The sequence below is a fragment of the Mastomys coucha genome, unplaced genomic scaffold (assembly GCF_008632895.1).
Source record: "Mastomys coucha isolate ucsf_1 unplaced genomic scaffold, UCSF_Mcou_1 pScaffold9, whole genome shotgun sequence".
Taxonomy (NCBI): domain Eukaryota; kingdom Metazoa; phylum Chordata; class Mammalia; order Rodentia; family Muridae; genus Mastomys; species Mastomys coucha.
Genome location: NW_022196915.1, coordinates 14,779,074 through 14,802,103, shown reverse-complemented (window position 1 = coordinate 14,802,103; position 23,030 = coordinate 14,779,074). Strand labels below are relative to the sequence as shown.

Here is a 23,030-nt window from a genome sequence, read left to right as displayed (position 1 = left end):
TTCTCACACTCTATAGTCTTAATCGTTGGGCTCTATCTGGTGCTTTGGCATATAGAAAAGTGTAAACATGTTGAACAATTAATTTTACAATCAAAAATGTTTTTTTTTTTTTAAAGAGCATAAACTTTCATTCCTGAGGAATGCCTGCAGAAAGAATCTTGTTTAATCTAACATTGTGTTCAGCTATGGATAGAAAGAAAATGATTTGGCTTGTATTCTGGTTGAAAATATTTTTGAAATAGCTCTCGCCAATTTCTTCTTGTAGAGAAGTGGCCAGCCAATAAAACAGGGAAACCAAATTCTTGAATATAATAATATATAATATTATATATTATACTATATAATAGTATATGCTCTATGGCAAAATCCCCACTGTGAACAAGACTCCTTGTCACAGGGTATATCTGAACAAGTTGGTAAGGCACAGCGGTCTGCATGCTGTCCCCCCCCACACATTATCTGAGAGCAGGTTGCTTTTAGCAACACCCCAAAGACAACAGTTTGTCAGGATTTGGGCTCTGTTGTTGTTGTTTTTTGTTTGTTTGTTTGTTTGCTTGCTTGTTTGTTTTTGTTTTCTTTTGAAAACTGGAAAGAGAAAAGTGACTTGGAGTGTTCCTTCACACTTGGGGCTGCACTATTGCAAGTGTGGACTGGAGTTGTGGGTTAAATCATAGAGAAATGCCACTACTTTAGACCTCCAAGACCAGGAATTTCACACAACTCAGTATGTGCTTTCATAGACATCAGTAAGCCAAGATAATTTTTTATCTACTTGAAGATTTAGATACATAGGCTTTGAACTGATTCCCAATACAGTTTTCCCCCCTTTTGTTTCTCTTATGCATTTAAAATATTATGTTGAGAAAAGGTCCAGAGACTTCAGACTGCCAAGAAAAAAGTCAATGTTTCACAAAACTTGAGAATCCCCCATGGGGCCTGAGTCAATCAAGAGAGTTTGAACTGGGTAAGCCAGTATGAATCTTCACTTGAGAGCTTTGATAGGAATATCCTGGCAGAAAACAAGTGTAGTAATCAACCTGGGGGACTGGATGTATTTACTAGTCAGTGTTCTGGCAATAGACTTCTTTATCCCTCCAGGACTGAGGAGAGTATATTGTCACACTCACTGAATTTCCTCTCTATCTCTAGAGAAAAGCAAACTTGCTGTTCCTTTTCATGTTAATAAAGAGGAAAACTTTCCAGCAGGACACCCTAGGGCAGAGTATTAAGCAAGCTTTGAGGACCTAGCAACCTGTACAACTGAGTGCAGAATTTTTCAGTGTGTGTGTGTGTGTGTGTGTGTGTGTGTGTATGTGTGTGTGTGTGTGTGTGTGTATGTGTGTGTGTAAACATATTCCCTGAATATGTTTACATATTCTCTGACTTTCATCATAAGGTTCTTGATCCCTAAAGTCACTTCTGTAGGAAAACTCCCAGGCATGGAAGGATGCTACAATTTACCAGCTACAAAACAAAACTGGCAGTTTTCTGTAAAATGTAGCCAACAACCCCTGCTGACCGCTTCCTAAATGGTTGTCAAATAACTTTGCTTGCAGAGCAATGAATTTCATTTTGTATTTAAAACCCAACAGCACATTTACATGGAGTGTGTTCCAAGTCCATTGGTATAGGATTTCAATTTCAAAAGAAAAAAAGAAAAAGAAGGCCAATGCCACCAAACTCTGCCCCTGCTTTCCTAACAGTGAAGTGTGGTCCAATGCAAACCACTGTTAGCAAATTAAATACATTAAAAGAGTGCTAATTAATTATGATTGAAACAGACAGGAGCTGTAGCTTGAAAATATACACTGCCAATATCACTACTGTTCCTCGTCCACCATAGGAATAAGAAGGAGCTCCCAGATGTCGAGAGTTATTAAAAACCAGATGTTGAGATCCATGTCTTGTACGCTAGTGAATAAAGTAAAGAAATATGACAGCCCAATATAAACTCAGTGAACATTTAACATGGTAGAAATGTGGACAAATTCCTCTCATGAACTGAGAATATTATGTATTTTAGAATAGTTCATTTTCAATGTTGAACAAGGTTTTAAAAGAAAATAGAAAGGTAAATGGTGGCCATTTCTTGTCTTTCTTGTCTTCAAACATAAACATGAACTGGCCCACATTGCCAAGTGCTTTGGTTCAGAGTGAGTGTCCACTTGAGAAATACAAAACAAAGATGCAGGCGCTAATCCGAGAGGCAGCTCCATGTCTTGCAAACATCTGCAGTTGGCTAACTGCTCCCTGCTTGCCTCTCTGCATGCAAATATTAAGCTCTTTAGAAACTTTACCAGACAGAAATGTAAATCCAGAGATCAGAAAAAAACAAGAACAAACATCAACAAAACCTATATGGATGCTAAATCCCTAACTTCCTACCACATTATTTAGGGATGTTTGGAGTTTTAAAATGCATCTACTGAGCCTGTTTCCTTTTCTGGTGATTCTGTTTCTAGATCTACTTTGCAGTGGTCTTTCTAGATGCTGACTGGTTTTTGATCCCTGGAGTGTCCTCTGTGAGAAATTGCCAAGCTATCTGGATGGGAAGAGACTGCTCTGGTCCATCAGGCATCTGTTTGCTTTTGTCTACAGCATCTGAAGCTGGGAACATGCTCTGAGGATTGAAGCCCAGAGAAGAGAGACCACAAAACAGCTAGTTCCGAGGTTAGGGGAGGCTTAAATGTCAAACAACAGGATGCATCTACAGCTTAAAGGACAATGTGATATGGACAAGAGGCCTGGATGGAAATCCTACAGTCCAGATGCCCGGCTCTAATGGGATTCTCTAGTACTGAAATAAAACAAATTCCTGACTGGATGGTCTGCTCATTGTGGGTTTGTTAATGACAAGATCTAGAAGCAGAAGAATAAGTCATGTTGACAAGCCAAAGGTTTGCTGTTGTGTATGACGGTAAGTGTATATGTGTGTGTGTGGGGGGGGGGCATTTATTAGCTCATCAAGAAAGCTCTGAACAGGAACCTGATAGCCTGGCGTGATAATCAACCCAGGCTAAGCCTTTAATTGGTCTCTATTTTTAAATGTTAGGTACAGCAGGTAGGTAAAACTGAGCCTATCACTGGGCATGTTTGTTTTAAAACATCTGTAGTCCTTCTTGGGTTATTAGATTGAATTTTTTCTTAAAACTAGAAGATTAAGTTCCTAATGAAAACTTTATTGCCATACCTATCTTAACTAGAAAAGAGGGCGGAATCAAGGGAGAGTTACTTTCAATGAGTAGCTTATGGCATTTGTGGGAACTTAACCTCTCTCTGAAAGGAAGTTAGCCTTGCCTCCCGTTCAGATCTTACTGTGTGGGATCAGGCCAGTGTGAGCCATTTCAAGACTTTCCCTGACCTTTACTTTTGATCATAGGTTCTCTGAACTAAAAGCACAAAAGCAGTGCTATGGTGTGGGGCTTATAGCAAGTACTCAGCCTAGGTTCTTAAAAATCATATCCTCTTTCTATTTCTACCTATAGGGCATATGAAGGCAAACAGGTTTGCAGAAAGCCTGTTCAAGTCCACATCTTCTCTCTAAAGACTGCTTAGTCTTTTATCTGCCTTGTCTAGGGATGCCCATGGATCAGATCTTTACCCAGGTGATGGAGTCAGGTATGGCTGTGACCTCATACATCACCTGTAGGACCCATTGGCAGACATATTCCCCAAAGACTAAAAACGCCTCAGCCAGGCTCACATGCATGTTCTTGCTTTATAGGTATAAACACCTGCTCATTTCTGAGCTGTTTCAAAGCTATTAGTGCCTCCTCTAGGCTAGAGAGAGTGCCAACAGCCTTCTTTTTTTTCTCCACCAAGTTTCAAGATGGGCCCCAGACATATTAGTCAGTTAGCTTTTGAATAGCAATAGGAAGTTGAGCAGAGAGGAAGATGAGGCAAACCACCAAAGAATACCTGGCAAGGTGCTATGGAGCCAAGGTAAAATTCTAGACTGCTCAAGTGTAAAAGTGTCCTGTTCTGACTCTGCCAGGGCTGAACCCACTTGGTGGTGTGGCTTCACTATGCGTATGTACATAGCTCAATTCTGAAAAAACTCTGGAACGTGCACTGCCCTCCTCCCCAGAGGATGATGATCCCAGCTGGTGGATGATGCTATAACCTAGGTGTGGTCCTCTGACTCTTGGAAGAAAAAGGTCCTCATGGGCCACGAAACTTGTTCACATGGCCATTAACAGCAGTACCTTAGCAAAAACTTAAATGTCCCTGTCAGAAAAGACAGTGTCTTCAGTCCCTTTGGCAGGTTCTCAGCCATAGGAGCCAAATAGATATTTATAAATGAGTAAGGATGCAAGGCTCATTCTTGCTTTTGAAATCAAGCCTGATGAGAGAGAATGCTGCTTGGCTTCATGTTGCCCTGGTGAGGATCACTTGCCCTTGTCTCCACAGAATGTTCTGGCCTTTCCATCCTTCTCTGCTTCACTCTTCTCACCCCACCTAGCCAAGCAGGACACTTCCTTGGTTGATTGAGAGATGCCTGATATGGTCCATGCTTAAAGAGGCACACTGGGGTACCTCTCAGGGAAGAGGAGACTGTACCATCTGTAGAGCCAAGTAGATTGGATCTCAGTAAACCTGGGGCAAGGCCACTACAGAAACACTCTTGTCAAGCCACCAAGAACATTATAAACGCTTTGGTGGTAGCCCTTCTCCCTCATTTTGAACTTGGCATCTTTGGGCACTCACTCAAAATTTTTAGTACCATAAAAGAACTTTTTCATATTTCTTCCAAGAGAAAGAAACTCAGAGAAGCCAGTCCCTGGTGAAGAGATCCAGTTCTCTGGGCTAAAGAGGAAACTGCTGGAATGCTCTCCATTGGCCGATAGTATTGTTTGGGAGTAAAAGTCAACATCTGCTAGGAGCCAAGCCACTGCCAGATAGCCATAAAAAGGGACAGGAGTGAAGACAGGCTTTATTTTTACTCCTTCATCTATCAGTCATTAACACTCGGCTTTGTTAAACACAGTAAAAATTATGTTTTGAACATTGCTCTGGTTGGATTATTTCCTGGCTGGTGGGCCACCAAATCTCGATTTTTTTTTTTTACTCTCCTTAGTTGCTTAAAGAGAAAAAAGTGGGACCCATGTGGTTCCCATACTTCATGGGGTGCTGGGAGAACTACATTATAGAATGAAAATTCAACTACTTCCAACTTGGCACATTATTTGTGTTGGGAGCATTCTGGAGTGTTTTTGCCATGAATTAACAAATTGTGTGATGTAAACCTAACACCATTCTATACTATGCATGTATAGAAACAAGCTAATACTATAGAGAGCCATGCTTAAACATTTTAATATTATCTCCAGGCTGCGCAAAGCTAGAACTTCCTCAGCTCATTATTGGGTAGACACGGAATCAGAATGTGTTTGATGCCATTATTTCGTGGGTAAGTTGTGTGTGTGTGTGTGTGTGTGTGTGTGTGTGTGTGTGTGTGTAAATAACTTTCAGGCTTTGTGAGTGAGTGCAGTGTATATTAAAGATGCCTCCAGCTCCTTTTCCTCAGCTGTTCCCTTATCTCTGAAGAGCTGCAAGTGCCTGGAGTGTGTAAGTCAAACATGATCCTTATTACATCAGTTAAAGGGGGTTGGGGGAGAGGCAGTGGTATTCAGCAATATAAAATGGATTTCCCGGCTTCCCAGCACTTCAAGGTTGGCCACCCCCTTTCAATAGAGAGTTGACATGCTGCCTGTTAGACAAATGTGACTGGATTAAGGCAGCACATTGAAAGAGAACCCAGCCTCTGATGTTGCCAAGCCTGAGTTCCACCTACAGACAGGCTGGGGAGTGTGGGCTGGGCCTGGAAGCCCCACTGACTGGAAAGACAGGGCAACAAATCTCTTAATGAAGCCCTAATACTGCTAACACAATGTAAAACTAAAACAAACCAGTAAAGAGAGAAAGCCCTGCTTTACCCTAAGCAGAGTGAGAGCAGAATCCTGAATAGGTCCTAGCTTCCTTTGACTGAAACCCTTTTCTGTCCAGAGTGTCTCAGCACACCAAACAGCTATGTTCTTTTTCCCACACATTAAGACCATCTCTGCTGGGTTTATCAGGGCTTGCCTCATGTGCTTACACAGGAGGAATTAACATCACACCCAGATTAAAGAGCTCTGGCAATAATCTGCAAAGCCAGTTTCCCAGTGCCTGCTAACCGGCCTCTTCCTGGGCCTGGGACGGTTGGGTGAGCATGCCACTGCCAGCAGAGGAGAGAGGCACTTAACCACCTCTTGCAACAGCAGCATTTGTCCCATCTCCCTATTTACCTGCGGCCCCACAGAGTGTCACTCCAGAGCTTCTGCTCTTAAAAGTAAGCAAACAAATAGACTTCCACCTTTCCTTCCCAATGGTGAGAAGATGGCATGGGCCATTTGGCACATACTTTAGTGGCTTTGAGAACTTCTGATCAGCATTGTGGAGTTCATAGGAAGGTGGTGTTTGTGCTGTCTTTTTAGCTCACATATTTTTTTATGCAATCTGCTGAGTTTTAAACACCGTGTCTTCCAATCTACTTGTGACCTAAGAAGTTCTGGGAAAGAAACAAGGGGTTCATAGACCCCAGGTCCATAGACATATGAGCCTATCACTGGCTCCATCTCAGAGAGGTTTGGCCTGGGAATGGCAGTGGTAGAAATCTCTGAACCCCTTTCCCATCCAATAAACAACAGCACCCAGAGGAGAGCTCTTCATGGGCTATTGGCTTTGAAGCCAAAGGTCAAGGCTTCTTTCAGAAAGTGGCCATGAAATCAAATTTGCAACACATGCAACAAACAAACAAACAAAAGGAAAGCTGTCCCTCAGGCAAACTTTAGACATGCAAGCTAAGATGCATGGAGAACTAGAAATTATTAGAGTGAGACTAGAGTCTCATCTCTCCTCTCCTCCTCTCCCCCTCTCCCCTCCCTTTCTCTCTCCTCTCCTTTTTCTTCTTCCTCCCTCCCTCTTTCTCTTGCCTTCACCCCTGCTGTTCTATAGCTACATTTTTGTAAAATCTGATACACAGTGGTTAAATTTTTCTTCCAGGTAGTAAACATGAAAATATATTTATACACACACATCTACAGGAGAGAAATTTCTAGTTAAACATGATTGTGTGAGACTCTTCCATATGTGGAGACGTACTCAGTTCATCCTGACACATAGCAATACATACATATATACACACAGAACTCTGTGTATACATTTGTCCCACACCCATTTAACCTCAAAACATAAATTCTTTTTTTCCTTTCCTAAGCAAAAGCTAAGAATAACAACTTTATGTATAGAATTCATCTTCTGGGAGTCACAGAGCACACTGGACTCTGTCAGAACTCCAAGGGCTTTTCTCGGGGCTACTCTACTATTGAAAGCACGTGGACTCCAATCACAGGCCCGATCTCAAACTTTGCAAAGGCCAGAGAGGTCTCTGGGGTTCTCCAATGGCTTTGTCAGAAGTCATGGGGACCAGAAGGCAGACTGGAACTGCTGACTATCAAATTCACATTGACTCTAATGTAAAAGGGAAGCTTGTGGGGTTTGCCAGACAGAAAGCCTATGGGCCTGGAGAGGTCAAGTGCCTGCAGCCATGACCTCAGAGAGGGACTACTTGTCTAGTTGGCTTTAAATTCCCCTTCCATAGGAATACTTTGAGGAGCCTGAGTACTCTACCTAAAGCAGGTACTCAAGGTTCAGATGTGAGCAGTATGAGAGGCAGGAGGGTAAGAAGTCAATACCTCTGCTCTTATTTCCAAAGTTAAGCAAACTTAGGGATTTTTGGCATGTGGAAAGAAAGAAATGAGGACACATTTGGGGTCTAGAAGTCAAACTAAGGCAATAAGTGCTGCAGTCCTTGAAGTAGGGCATAGGTCCAGTCCCCCGGGCATCAGGCTCTGTGTTAAAGCATCATAGCTCAGACACAGGGCATGCTGGGAGCATTCACAGTAACCAGTGGCAGCAGAGAGAGGACCAGTGATCACTGTAGCTGAAGACAGAGTCTGGAGACTTGCCAAGTGAAGTGGGCCAAATATTTGTGCAGTTTTCTGGGGCTAGATTTGCAGAGCAAGCCCTCTAAAATCAGAATTCAAAATGAAAAGGCCAGCATCTGCCGGGACTAGCCACTATCTGAAAGTTTCCCAATATCCTGGCTGAATGGAAGATAAGCTTGGACTGAGGGAAAAGACCTCTACTTTGCTTTGAAAACCTTGCTTTCCCTTCGGTTCCCATGTATGCCAAGGTTCAAAGGTGAGTGAGCAATGGAATATGGGTCCTAGTAGTCATCTACTAAGAGTGTTCCATGATCCACAGAACACTCCCATTCTGGGTCAGTTTTGCTTCTACTTGAGAATCACTGTCTGGCGATCCCATGGCAACAGCAGTGTTTACAAGAAGGCTTATTTTCATCAACAAAGTGACAGCTAGAATATAGAAGCATAAAAGGGGGTCAGGGAAAAACTGTGTGGGAGTAGAATGAGAAAAATAAGGACACACAGCGGAAGAGTAGACAGCAAGCACCAAAAGCTGGGGCAAGTGGGAAAGAAATCAATGAGATATTTCAATTCAGCTTTGGGGGAAAAGATCACACCATTAGATAAATGCCCTATATAGTTCATCAGGGAAGGAAAAATACATTTGCATTTGCATAGAAATGGTGGGGCTGATTTGGCCATGCAAGCACAGATAGGTGTATGTGCACAGAAAAATCTATATGGATAGCCATAGGGTTTGTAACCAGTGCACTTAGAGGCATGGAACTTGCCTTGGGCTGGAAGATATTGAGTTTCTTATATTTATTTTTTAGTGATTTTTTTTTAAATAACATTTTATTTTATTTTTTTATTTATGTGTGTCTGTGTATGCATGTGTGTAGGGGACAAGATATGTGCATGTGGGTGCAGGTACCATGTAGGCCAGAAGGGGGCATAGGATCCCTAGAACTGGAGTTACAGGTTGTTCTAAGCCTCTCAACTCAATGCTGGGCATTGAACTCAGGTCCTTTAGAGGAGCTCTTAATCACTGAGATGTTTCTCCAGTGCAGCTATGTGTCTTTGGATCATGAACAATCTCTTCAAATACCACTTCTTAACCTGTATAACAGGGACATGTCCCTCTGCCCTTCTTTCATATATATTATGTAAACAAATCATTCAGGAAACATTTATTGAATGTGTACTCAGGGGTCAGACAGATATATATGTGTTTTGCAAGAGGCAAAAAGAACATTAACATAGAAATCAATCGCCTATTTTTCTATAATTCTGGTAAGTGTTACATCTCCATACTTGTGGAATCTATGTCCCCTCCTAGAGAAATGGAGTTTCTGTATATAAATATAAAATTTTAAGATCTAGAAATCATTTAGGTAGCAAAATGCACTTAGCCTCCATTTCCTGTGTGTGTGTATTTCCATTCAGTGAATGGGGGTGGGGCGGGGTGGGCGGGAGTGGGGTAGGAAAAGACAGAAGGCTCCTCTCCTGGGCTTCACAAAGTGCTGCCTACTCTAGCCCTAAGATGCTCAGGCTCTGGCATCCCCCTTCCACACTATAATCAGTGTCAGGTGCCTTTCCATGTACAGGCATTAGAATGAGCAAGTAGTGACATCTGGGCCTGTAAAGATGCAACATCCCACTCTGTAACCAGGATAGAAATGTGGGGATTCCTAGGCACACAAGGGGCAGGCTGACCTGAACTGACTATGCTGCATGTCACTGCGCTATGCAGCTTTCTCAATGATGGGGTTAGAACAAGTCTAAGAGGCAATAAAAAGAGTTTACTAAAATATGCCTTTTTCCAGAACAGTAAAAGTTATAAGATGCTCCGCCCTAAAAGCAGAAAGACTTGATTTCGCTGATATGCTTTAAGGCAGAGAAGGACACTATCTAAATGAAATAACAGATGATATTGATGACTGTAGGTGCAGGGGGCATTTAGGAGAAATGGTGTTACCACTTTGTTTTGCAAAATGAATTTTGGTAATGTCAATAAAAGTTGAATCAACACTAGTGTGTCTCCAGCATGTTTGTTTACTTTGGTCTTTATTATGTCACGGGAGATATTTGTTGTGTACTTTGTGGCTATTTCTTGTCTTAAGGGGGTTTTCTACATTATTTCTACGTTATTGGGATGCTCTTTTCTGCTTTGACATATTTGATGACTGGAATCATCCTGGGGTTACTGACCTCTAGATATGAGCTCTTCTGCTCTCAGGTAGAACAAACTCTGCCATGGCTTCTCTGTTTGCTTCTTCAAATTCTCCCACCCTCCTTCATCTGCTTTGTAATCACCGAAGGGCAATGTATTGATGACCTTCCTTGATTTCTGTGGACTCACCATAAATGGCTCCCATAGAGTTCAGATCTTCACTGTTCTTATTGAGACCACTCACTCTCTAGGAAATGAATAGAAGACGCACTCCCACTTTCCACTATGTTAATTGCTAGGGATAGTGCATAAATCTCTTCCTTCCCATGAATGTACTGCTCGAAATAGGATCAGCCTTATTTTAAACTAGGTAGTTTCTTTTTTTTTTCCACCTGATAGCCTGAAAATACTATTTCTCAAAGCACAGATGTTACAAAAAAAAATTTCGAACCATGATCAAATAAGTCTGGGAAATGCTGGATTAAATAAAATTATAGAGCTTTCTTTCTTATATGCCATTTTAGATCCCTTGATCTGCTAATGGTACCAGCTTGCTAGGAGACAGAGTTAAAATGTGCAATACTTTCCCGAAATTCTTGGCCCACCATTGTCAAAGACTCTCCTCACGGGACTAATGTTCTAGAAGGTACTTGGGATGAAACGTGAGTTTAGACTTATAATGCTTAGATTCGGTTTCTTTCAAAGAGAAATAAAAAAATCACAGTAAAAGGCAAAGGGACAGGAAAGAAATGGAAAAAGAATATAATTCTGCAAGTGCCTGGCAATGCTAGTGTTTCCTGAGGGGAAAAATGAGTTTCTCTGGAAATGTAGCAAAATGACTGATTTCTCATAGTTCTTCACTTTCGTGTGTTCTGATCTTGATCTTGTCCTATACCTCAAGAAACAAGGGCAAGGGTTTGTGGCTGTGTATCCAGAAGACATAGCTGGTTGACCCTGATGGCTATTGGAAGGCCAGGGCTGGAAGACTCATGGGAAGCCATCCTTTCCCTTTAAGTCAGTTCAGCTGACTTAGCACAATGGACATTTAATGGAATCTCACCCAAATTAGCCCCTTATTTAGACTGTCAGGATGGCATATTTTGATATAGGGCTCTTACTTTCTGTTAAGAAGTAGCTCTGGCCTCTGGCGCATCACTGTTCATGGCCTATAGAGTCATGCATAGGGGTTGTAATCAGTTGGGAGAGACTTTGTACTTTTTCATAACTGCTACACTCCGTGTCTGAATTCCTTAACGATGCCCCTGTTGGTATTAGGTTGTTCATGCAAGTGCAGGGGAAGGCACCATTTCCTAAATCTGGAGACCATGGTCTAACAGGGAATCTCATTCAGGAGGACTAGTAATTCGATTTCCGGTGCCAAGCAGAGGTCCGTGCTTAACTCTCCTTTACCCCCTGAAAGAGTGAAGCCTGGCAGCTTAAAACTATAAAAGTCCCCTCCTGGGTAAGGTCATTTTGCTTCTACCATAAACTGCTAGCTCAGAAACCATGGCCCTAATTAGCTTCAACCTTTAATCTATCCTTTATGATTGACATGAACAAGAAAAAACAATAAGTAGATACTAGGGACCTAGATTGTCATGCTAGGACTGAAGAGCAAGCACCATCAGGATAGGGTTTTCTCTTCACTGCATGGTCCTCCCCAGGCCATGCATAGGTCTGGCATGTGACATTCGCTCCAGGGATTAGCTGACAGAGCAAACTACTAGTATCCAGAATCGAGTCAGGCAGCCTTCCTTCTGGAGCATGGGATTCTTCCCTGAAGAAGGATGTAGGTTCCATCCCTGTGTCCGAGTCTTCTTTAGAGCATTCACTGACTGCAGTAGTGACAAAGATGTGTCCAAGGGCCCTAGGACATGTCTCAGGCAGACAGTTCTGCGAATGTTAACTAATTTTGAAGCCTTAGTATTACAGGATCATTGCTACCCTCTGGAAACCTCCAGTGATATAGACAGAGGAGGCACTAACTGAGCAGGCAAGACACTTCATTGCCAGTCCATAGACAAGTGTCAGGAGGTCAGATTTTGTGAGAAGTACTATTCACAAAGCCATCAGATTTGATCTGGTCACCATTTCCGGCAGGACATATTAGGACACATGTCTCTGCTATATCAGAAGGTGACTCACTCCAGTTCTTCCTTGGTGTCCTTCCACGATTTCTGTTACTATGTCTGGGAAAAGGGAGGTCTAGGGTGGCGTTCTGGCATTCATGGCTCAGGAGGACAGCCAAAGTGAGGTCTTCAGGCTTCACACCATTGAAGCCTCACACTGACTATTCCTGAGAGACTACTAAGAAACAAAGGGCAGTGTGCCAAAGGGCAGTATCCAAGGGCAGTGATCTCAGATATGTTGGGATGAGTACGTGTGGGCATGTGGTGGTAGGGAGAAAAACTGATACATAAAACCAAACAAAATCAAGGACGTGTAAGGTAATGACATACAACTACTCTTTCTACTTTCCAGATTACCAAACTTGAAAGCTGTTTCAGAGGGCTGCAGTCCATGCACTGGGGCTTTTCTGCATGAGCCTTTGGAAACCTGTAAATCCTGTGAGGAAAGCTTTTGCAGTGCTGGGGTCTCTGAGGGTAAGTTCTCCAGAGTACAAAGGTCATAATTCTATGGTTTGTACTTTATATAACTGGCTCCTCCCTGGAGTCTTATTCCTGGCAAAACATTCTAAGGACTAGACCTTACCTAGCTTCTTTGGGATGCCCATGACATGAAGGGCAAGAAGAGAGGCCTCTGAAAACAAGCCAAACCCTCCCCGGCAAACACTGATGGGCTCTCTACATGCAGTTAATACCACAGTGATTCTTGCCGGTGTCTGAGACACTCTGGCTTCCACACACGGTTCTGTGCCTTTTCCTAATCCCACCCATCTCATGGAATTTATTGAACAAACCATAAGATGATCCTACATTACAAAGGTACAGTAAAAGAAGAAAAAAAAAACATACTAATATTGACTATGTCATTCTGATTAATTTGCACTGAAGTTCATAATTTGCATATGAATCACCTTCAGGAGTTTTATTACTAGACAGTATAGTTTTTGCATAGTGGATGAGTGTGGACCCAGTTGAAAACTGCAGGGGTTTTCCTCTCTTTCTTTTTTGGTTTTGTCATTTTGTCTTTTCATTTGCTTTACTTAGTCAAGGAAGAAGGTAGGCTCCAAATCAAATAAACCGGACTCCTTGACGTCACTAACAAAAACGGCAGCAAAGTAGATTCTCCTTTCGGTGTTTTACCTCACCACTAACTCGCATCACTGAGAGCTTCAGAAGGAGAGAGCTCAGCAAACTCAAGGTTTCTCTGCTTGCCAAGCTCTTGGGAATAGAGTGCTTTCTTTTAAAACTTGGAAAGACACATTCCAAAGTAACTAACCATTAGATATGAGCCAGCATTAAGCTGCATAACTAGGAAAGAAGAAAGGAGGGGAGGAAAGAAAATGCATAATGTAAACAAGAAAAGACAAAACCTTAAAGAGGAAGGAGAAAGGAAAACATTTAGATTCCTTGAGTGATGGAAATAAATACCAAAGCTATTAGTTTCAGTTCAAAGAACGTATCACTTTATGCTGTTTATTATTTCTTGAGGATTATTTATTTTATCTTAAAATATCCAAAGCGTAAGAGAGGGTCCTAGAGGTAAGCAGCAAAGAAACTGACCTGGTCGGGAGAGGGCCTGTGGTTGGAATGCTGTGACCTCCCAGGAGACCGGTGGTGGTGGTGATGGTGGTGGTGGTGGTAATGGTGATGGTCTTCATCATAGTTGTCTGCCATCAGCTTCATTCTATTCTGGGTCTGTGCAGAAGGAAAAAACAAGGAAGATGCCATCAGGAGCTAGACGACCAACCCAATAGATACAGGGCACAATGACAGCATCTACAAGGAGTGCTCCATTTACATCAATCCAGAAGTTCTCATTTTTAGGCACATTGAAATGGAATAAAGGAACTACGCTGTTGGCTTTGGTAAAGGAAGTCTTAATCATACTCTTGGAGCTAGCTAGGTAACACCTATACATGTCAATGTACTTTTTAAGAGGGAGACGAACACAAGGTAGGGCATAGTCAAAGAGATCCAGGGTGGACTTACAATCACAAGGTGCCCATAGTCACATCCTACACTGTAGAGAAGGCCCCCAGGAGGCAATGGAAGGAATGCTGGTAGAGAGATGTGTGGAGACACAGAATGACAAACAAGGCTCTCACAGGACAAGGCTCGGAAGTGCACACCAAAACTGCCAAATGCAGGGGCACTGATGGAGAAGGCTCACTGCTACAATGGCGGCTTCTCAGGAAAGGGTGTCTACAGATATTTCAGCTGCCATTGTTCTTTGAGAGAAATTGTGCAATGTTGGTGGAAAGCAAGCTGACCGCTCTAATCATGTGGTGCTCATCACAGGGGACTCTTGGAGTCATAGTTAAATACTGAGAGCCATGGAGCGAGAAACAGAGCAAGGGTGAACTGGCAGAATAAGGCCACAACAACATAAACAATGCCCAAGGCCTGCTGAAAAGAGCAGAAAAAGTTAGCTAGCCTGGAGAGTCAGAAAGTATGAGTTTAAGGATTGGACCGCCTAGATTCAAGAGTTGTTCCACCTAACTTTGCTGGTTGTATTATTCTAAAGTGATTAACTGCCCTAACCCTGGATATCCTTACCTCTAAAATGGGCGTGATCCTTCCTGGGATGGCTGAGGAGCAAGTGTCACTCAAATGGCTTTACTACCATTATTGCTGCCATTTTTTTCTATAAGAATGTACTTCTTTGTAAATGCTGGGTCCTTTGCCTGCAATTCTTCTCCTTGCCTCCAACCCTTTTCATCCTAATTCCTGAGCTTCACTAATTCACAGCACTTTCTCCAGGAGTCTATACTTGTTTGTCTATCTCTCCCATCTATCTATCTATCTATCATCTATCTATCTATCTATCTATCTATCTATCTACCTACCTACCTACCTACTATCTTTCCACTAGTCAGTGCTGGGGATTGAACCCAGGGCCCTGTAAATACTAAGCATATTTTCTACTATGGAGTTACATGTCCTCTAGGAGCTCTCCTTTGTCCACCTTTAGAGGCTCAGGCCACAGAAGCAGACAGAAAGCTGATACTGTTGTAGTGAACAGAAGGGCATGGGAGCTGTATGTCTTTCTTCAGTAGAAAAGGTCACCTAGAGTTGAGGATATAATGTAGGTTGCCATAGCGGTCCCCCTGGTGGTTCAGGACAACAATGACCCATCGATACTCTCAGAGTCCGAAGTTGGAGGCCATCGGAGCATCCAACCAGTCAGAATTTTATTGTGCAAAATAATAATTATTTAATAATAAGGAGTTTTATGGACCCCAAATAGTGCATGCTCGCAGCATTTCTCGTGTGCTTTCCAAGATTCCCTAGGAGTAATAATCACAATTGCAATTAGGCAGCAGTGAAGGAAGACACGGACGGTAGCCCCAAGAGCCATTTCTTGACAAATGGCTCGGACGTATCTAGGTCTTCTAATTTTCAGTCTCTAAGCCCCCTTTCTTGTTTGGCTGCTGGTAAAGCCAGCAAACAGCTGAACAGGTAGAAATAGCTATCCCATAAGTACTCAGGGGCTGTTAAGTTTTAGAAACACCTCTTGTTCTAGCTCTACCTGCCAAAGGATGCCTCATGATTTACTCATTCCATCATTTCAAATGTGTACAATATTTGAAAGGTCCCTAAGTGAGCATAAAAATGCATGTATATGATAAAATAATAAAAATATTAAAAAAGACCCACTTAAAAACTAAATTAAAAAAAAAAAAAAAGCTCAGGCAAACTTTGGCAGCTGCTAGCATTTCCATTCTTCATGTCCAGATAATGCATCAGAAAACCCAACGGACAAGTCAGGCCTTCAAGAAAGAGTAGGGCAGCAGAGCCCCATGGATAAGATTCCCCTCAGCCCTCCCTCCATCTGACATGAGATGCTGAAGTTCAGAGTTCACACCTAAAATCCCAGTCTTGCCACAAGGGACTGTACTTTTGAACTCATGGATTAATAAATCTGCAACACTTTCTTCCAAATAGAATTGGAGGGGGGGCCTGAAGTGAGCTATGAGACCTGTAACAGTGGCAGAGGAAGGGACATGGCCAAAAAGGAGTGATGGAGGCTAAATGAACAAATAATAACACTGCTAATGTAAACACTGTGGTGCTCTCATCCTTCAGGGGAGCCCTCGTGACTTTACGAGGTCATTTTCTTACCAGCAACAATGCTCAAAGCCCCTACCTTTGAACTGTGTCCCATAAAAGAATGCACAAGCTAAACAAGATGCTCTATGTAGCCCTAAATGTGTCTGCCGAAATGAGGTGTTGGAGAGTAGGCATGTCATGGGATGGGGACTGTAAATGAATGATGTCATCTTTCCAATTTGGTACTGAAATATAAATAAACCACATGGTTCATATGAATACCAGATCTGGGAGAAATGTACACAGAGCAATTGTGAGCGGAAGGGGCTTCCTTTGATTAGTCTGGGAGGAGAGGAGGGTGTGAACCAGAGGTGAACATTTGAGTTTGGTCTGATACTTCAGACTGTTTTTATTTATCTTGTGGGTAACATATCTCTTAAACTGTGGCCGATTTCTTGCAGCTTGGGTGATCATGTTATATCCCAGAAAACAACTAAGCAATCTGGCTCTTTTAATGTAAATCAAAAATGGACCTCTTTTCGTAGCCCGCCCCTGCGATCCACACTGCTCACTCTCATCCCTGTCCAGTTATATTGCTTTTTTCTATCGTACAAAGAAATTCCTGGGAAGATAAGAACCACTAACTAACACTTCTTAATGAGCACCAAGAGAAAGCTTGCAGAAAGCTTTAACAAGGATTCCAACAAGGATGCTAGCTGCTCAAACTCCATACAGGTTCAACAGTGGTTCCACTAGGCTGGCTCATGTCCCTATAACCAAAGGATCTACAAAAGGCCCACCACAAGCAGGTCTTCTGAGTGGACCTAACTGGAAATTCAGAAATGCTCATGAGGTGCTGGAGATGGACAGTCTTTCCATAGCATAGCACTTAAAACATGAGACTAGTTCAGAGATTTGCCCGGGGCCCATTTTTACTTTGTGCATAACATCTCTATCAACCTGAAGCACCCATCTCTGGCCACTGTGTCAGATTCTCTTTGCTATGCACTGTACCATTACTGCTGAGACATGACTGCGTGTTCTGTTCCTTCTTTCTTTAGGGCCAACACCCCATAATAGCTTTCTTTTGCATGTTTGCCTATGATAAGGATGTACCCTTTAGCCAGTGTGACATGAGTTCCCTAGTACTCTCTGAATTTAATGTCCCCAGAGGCCCCCACAGCCCAAGATCTTTGATTCTCAACATGCTTGCAAGTTTCTTGCTAGGTAACCTTTCTAACCTCCACTCTGTTTGCATTCTCTTCTGTTTCTGGAAGCCCTGTTTTCTGTTCCAGCCCTGCCCTTCATCCTCTATCCTTTTGCATGAGCTACACCCTTGAGTTCTTATGCTTTTGGCTCCAAGGCAATCACCTCTAGATACACTTTACAGAAGCCCACATCATAAGGAACCAGGTGCTCTACTGTCTCTACCAGAATCCTTCACTGGTCCATTTCCAACCTCCTGCCCACCACAGTGCTTACCCCAAAGAATGGCAAATAACTGCATGTTGGCTTGGCTTCCTCCACTCTGTGGTAAAAGTTTCTTGAAGGAAGTATTATGTCTGGACCATCCTTGTATTTACCACTGAATGAAGAATCTAGCAAATGTGTGTCATCCATATAAATGAATGTGTGTGTGAATGAGGAAGACACGGGTTACTCAGCAAATGAGTCCTGTCTATGGCAATGGATGTGTATGTGATGGGTATGTTGTTGTTGTTGCTACTATCTTCTTTGAGTGGATAGAGAGGGATAAATGAATAGCTCTTGAACTGCTAGCCACATAATCTTATTCTTCTTTAAGGAATATTCTATTTCCCAGTAAAGTGGGCCCAGAGCCTACCTGCTCAATTATCTCATTATGTATAAGGAGTATCTATGTCTTATGATGTGCATTTTCTTACTGTCCCCTAGCCTTTGAAAGAGCAAGGGGACTTGGGAAGGCTTTTTACCAATACCAAAAGTCAACCTGGAGAACCGAAACTTTATCCACTAGCTAAAATCATTGAACATGGTGTGTGCAAAGGTGCTAGATACTGTATCTCCTCTGACATTTCGGAACAGTGTATTCCAGGAGCTTTCAAGTGGGATAAAAATCCTTGATTGACTAGTACAAGATGCCATCGCTTAATGACAATATATAGCTATAAACGTGTAATACTAAAACTTCACATACATCTAACAAGGTAGCAATAAGGAATGAAGCTTTGATCGGTCATCCAGATGACATTAACATTAAAATCTATATAAATATGGTTTAAGGAAGAAGAAAAATGTATACAATAAGAGTTCTTACCATGGGGAAGGAAGATAGCACTGCCCTTCGATAATAACATTTTTTGTCTCTCAAGCCTTGTGTTCTCCCAGTTTCCCAGCAAGAGAATCTAAAACATTCCAGAATTTTCTACATGTCTCTTTCTATCTATCTAATCAGAGCAAAGAGAGCAGTTCCTGTCTGTAAGCAAATGCTGGGAAGCCAGTTGACAACCACAGAACAAGAAGGATGGACAAAGAGTCTTCTGAATGTTCATGCAGCTTAGATGGCAGTGAATCTTCATTGTGTAGGATCTGGCTTCCAATGATGAGTGGACAATAAAGAAATCCAGAAATGGTGAAGCTGTGGGAATCAACACAGCTCTGTATACGAGTAGGAGTCAATGAGTCAAATGTCTGCGGTGGACAACTGCTCAAAAAGGCCACTCAGTATTCTCTGAACTATAGTGATTAGAATAACCATGTGCCAGGTTAAGTGTGTGGTTAGCACATACCTATCAAAGCCTCACTTTGGGGTGGAAGAGCTGAGGAGATGGCTTAGTTAGTAAATTATTTACCGTGGAAGCATGAAGACCTGGGCTTGTTCCCTAACATACATGTTAAATTCTAGATGTGGTAGTACATGCTTGTAAACCCTAGCACTGAGGAAGTGGAGAAGGTATTGCTGGCTGGCTAACCTAGCCTAATTGGGGCTCACAGGTCCAAGGACGAGACCCAGTCTCAAAACCCAAGGCAGATGCTTCCGGAAGAACAGTATCTAAGTTGACGTCCCTAAAATCACAGGCACACAGGAAGATGCACACATACTCATACTTTCACATTTCTAACACTCACACACACATGAGAGAGAGAGAAAGAGAGAGAGAGAGAGAGAGAGAGTGAGAGAGAGAGAATGTTGAGACTATGATTCTGAGTTTACATGGCTTTGAAAGGGAACTCCTAAGCCTCTACTTGTTCACCTAGTTAGGGAGGAACAGGACAAAAGTCCAGGTTTGTGGTTCCAGGCTCTGACAGTAGTAATATGAAGAGTAAGGGCCTAGGCCAGCTGCAGAGGCCAAAGCAAAGGTCAACAAGACATGGGAAATGTAAGTTAGTTATAGAACCAACGGTGAAAAGAGAATGGGAGGGAAGGAGGAAGCTTATATAGATACCCAGAGGCAGGAGAGATTCCCCTAGAGTTGAAGGCAGAGTCACCACGTTAGGGTCATTTGCAGCTAGGAGATGAAAGTTGGCTTGGCTACATGAGTGTCTAAGGAGACAAAGACAGCCAGGTGCTACAGCAAACTAGCTTTCTCCTGACCTTGAACAAGAAATGTCTCTTAAGACATGCTATGTGGATGTTCTTTTCTTTTCTCCTTTATAAAATATGGAAGAAGCAGGAATAAAAAACAATCTGAACGAACCACTCAACTGTTCTCTCAGAATAACTATCAGTTTGGGGTATAATGAGAGCAGTTTAGGATAGAACCAGAGTTGTATGTTACATATGTCAAACTGTGACATCTTTGAGGAAATGGGCCAGGGTCTTAGCGTCTGTTTACAAGTGTTGGCTGACCCTCTCTCCCTCCTACTCTCGCTTCCATATTCTGCTATCATGCTTTTGTTACTACTTCCCAAGAAATGCAACAAATGCTATCAGAATCTTTTTCAGAAACCCCAGATAAAGTCTCACTAGATCCTCCCCAAGCTAGATCTTTCCTTTTGTACAGATCAATCTACCCGGAGCTTGTCTTCTTCCTTCAGATACCTACATTCACTGTCTTGAATGACAGAGCTGCTGTATTCTCTGGGGAAGCAGTGCCTGCACTGCATGCAGGTAGCTTGTTTCTATCAGATATCCATCCTGAGTCCCATAGTGAACCAGTTCCATGAGGTTCCTACCTCTATGGAATGGGCGAGCATGGACAAGAGGCCTTGAACGCAGACCAAGCACCACAGGCAGGTGCTAACACTGCTGCTGGTTTCTCTAGAGAACAATATTTACAGTTTTGTAGTTTTTCTTCCTTTCTTTTTTTTCTTTCTTGCTAAAGTTGTATGATGGAGCTTATCCTCTCAAACAGCTTCCTCCCGCCATCTTAGGAGACTGGGGAAGTCTCTGAAACAACTTGATAAGGACACCACCCAACATCATCTCGGTCCCGCTATCAGCTGCACGGCTTCCTTTGGATGAGGAGGTAATTGACAGAGAGAACCCTACACTCTGTCCATAGTATGGACAGTGAGTTCCTTGACAGTGTTAGGAAGAGTGTGGGCATTTTCAGAGGGAGCCACACACTAAAGTCAATACTCATCACTTTGCTTATGTAGTCTTTGCCATGCTAGAAAACGACCCTGTCCTGTATCATCTGTGACCCAGGCTGGGGTGGGGGAGATACTTTCATAAGGACAGGAGCCTGTGACAATGGGGAGACCAGGTAAGTGTGTATTACTGAGTTACTAACCCATAGACATGATTCTTAGCCTGGCTTACCTGAGGAAGAAACAGAGGCAGAGAGACTCAGGCTGAACTAACTGGGACTGTGGCATTCTTACTGAATCCCTGTGTACTACTGCTTGAACCCTTGTCATAAAAAGGGGGTAAAAAACTCAGGTTTGGTCTGGAAGTGAGCTGCGCCTCTGGAGAGACTCCAGTCAGAGCATAAAAGAGAAGCAGCTCACAGGAGTTTAAAGTTCCTGGTGAGAAGGATGAAATCCACAACAGTCTCGACTGAGGTTCAAAGGAGTGTCGTGCTGCTGACTAACCCTACTGTAAACTCACAAGTCATCCTCTGTAATCCTCAAGGTTCAAAGGAGCTTGTGTTGTTCACTAGCTCTGATATAAACGCATAAGTCGCCCTCCACAATCCCTGCTGCCCCTCAATGCTTCAACCCAGCACCAGAAGTGTGGATCTGGCTAACTTAAAGTGCTAGCAACTGCAGACTACCAAGGAATTCCTAACATCCTGAGCACTGATCCCTGCAGTGGAGTGTGGGGGAAGGGGAGACCCTAGAAGTTTCCACCATCAAGCTACCAGGCTGAGCGCAGGTCTGTCGAACTAAGTAGTGGGCAGTGCATGCTATACTTAGCTTTTAAACACTTGTAAAGTCCTCTTCATTCATTTATCTTACTTGTCACTGACAAGCTCCTCAAGGACTGTAACAGTATGCAGAGCATGAAGAGCCTGGGTAAACAACACATATTTTATGTGGAATCTAAACTGTTTCAACCCTGAGAGTCAATAGAGGGTCTCAGAAAAAGCCGGGACTCTTCTACTGAACTGCGAGGGGTTCTGGGTACGGTCTGTTTTGAGCTTCTCTACAAAGCAGACTGTAAGATCAAATATCATTAAAAAAAAAAAAAACCTGAAGGTAAAAAAATTAGTTGGAAAGAAAGGAGGACAGAAGGAGGGAGAGAGAGGGATGGAGGGAAGGTGAGAGAGGGAGAGGAGGAAGAGGAAGAAAGAGGGCACAATAGCCACCAAGGGAAGAAGGGAAAAGCAAGGAAGAGGGTGAGGTATGGGAGAAGGAGAGAGGAGAGGTGATAAGAGGAAAGAAGAAAGAAGAAAATGATACTGGTATACGTACATTTTATGATTTAGGTTAAATTTGTGGTGATGAGGAAGGCTGAGATCTTCATCTAGTGCATAAATCAACAAATATTTGCCCTCACTGGCTGAGATCTGCCCCACCAGATCATCTCCACCCACACATGAAAGCCAAAGGATGCTCTTAGGGCCTAGCACAACGGACGTGGCCAGGCCACCAGACAGGCACTGATGATAGGATCCCTGAGGCTGAGCGATCAGACGCAACTTAGGAAGGAGCCCCAATACTTTTAAGATAAATGAGGGAGATATAGAGAAATAAACAGGAGTCCACCGAGATGTCACAGAAGAGTCACAGCAAGGACAGGGCCCTCTGATGGTTATGTATTTACTTTAAAATGCACTACACTAAATTATAGCACCCACCTCTGAGAGGACATCTAAAGAAAGTACACCTTTGCACTCTGAAGATACAGAGAAGGGGGAGGGGTCCTCAAAATGGCGGACACTTGAGAAACTATCGTTGGAATGAACGAGTAAAGCAACAACATAGTTCTGGGTTACTGAAGCTAGAGACTAGACATTCATAGCAGCCCAGGGAAAGTGAATATATCCAGAAGAACCACTCTGTGGCAGAGGGACATTCTTCCACAGAGGCTCTGATGCTTGTGCTGAACAGGGAGATGATGTCGTCTGAACCTGCTCCCATTCTGAAAGTGGCCAGGCAAAAATGCAAAACCTAAGTCCACCTCTGTACTTCAACCCTTCAGAACCAAGTAATGATAGCATAAGGTGGTGGGGAAGACATTGTAAGTGAGGCAGGGCACACATGTAGTAGAGCTGTTGGCCATGCCAGGGGGGATTAGGGAGAGAGGGAAAGAGGGAAAGGGAGAGAGAGAGAGAGAGAGAGAGAGAG

At 42.9% G+C, this 23,030-nt stretch overlaps 1 protein-coding gene across 19 annotated transcripts in view; it reads right to left on the bottom strand.

Moving 5' to 3' along the window:
• Positions 1 to 23,030, bottom strand: part of Erc2 (ELKS/RAB6-interacting/CAST family member 2) — an 865,869-nt gene that overhangs the window by 159,633 nt on the left and 683,206 nt on the right. For all 19 annotated transcript variants that reach the window (XR_004116280.1, XR_004116279.1, XR_004116282.1 and 16 more), the window contains one exon: positions 13,827 to 13,961. Coding sequence is in view for 13 of the 19 variants with exons in the window: in XM_031362063.1 (XP_031217923.1) it covers positions 13,827 to 13,961 (135 nt within the window). In the remaining 6 variants the exon portion in view is untranslated. The remainder of the gene's footprint in view (positions 1 to 13,826; positions 13,962 to 23,030) is intronic.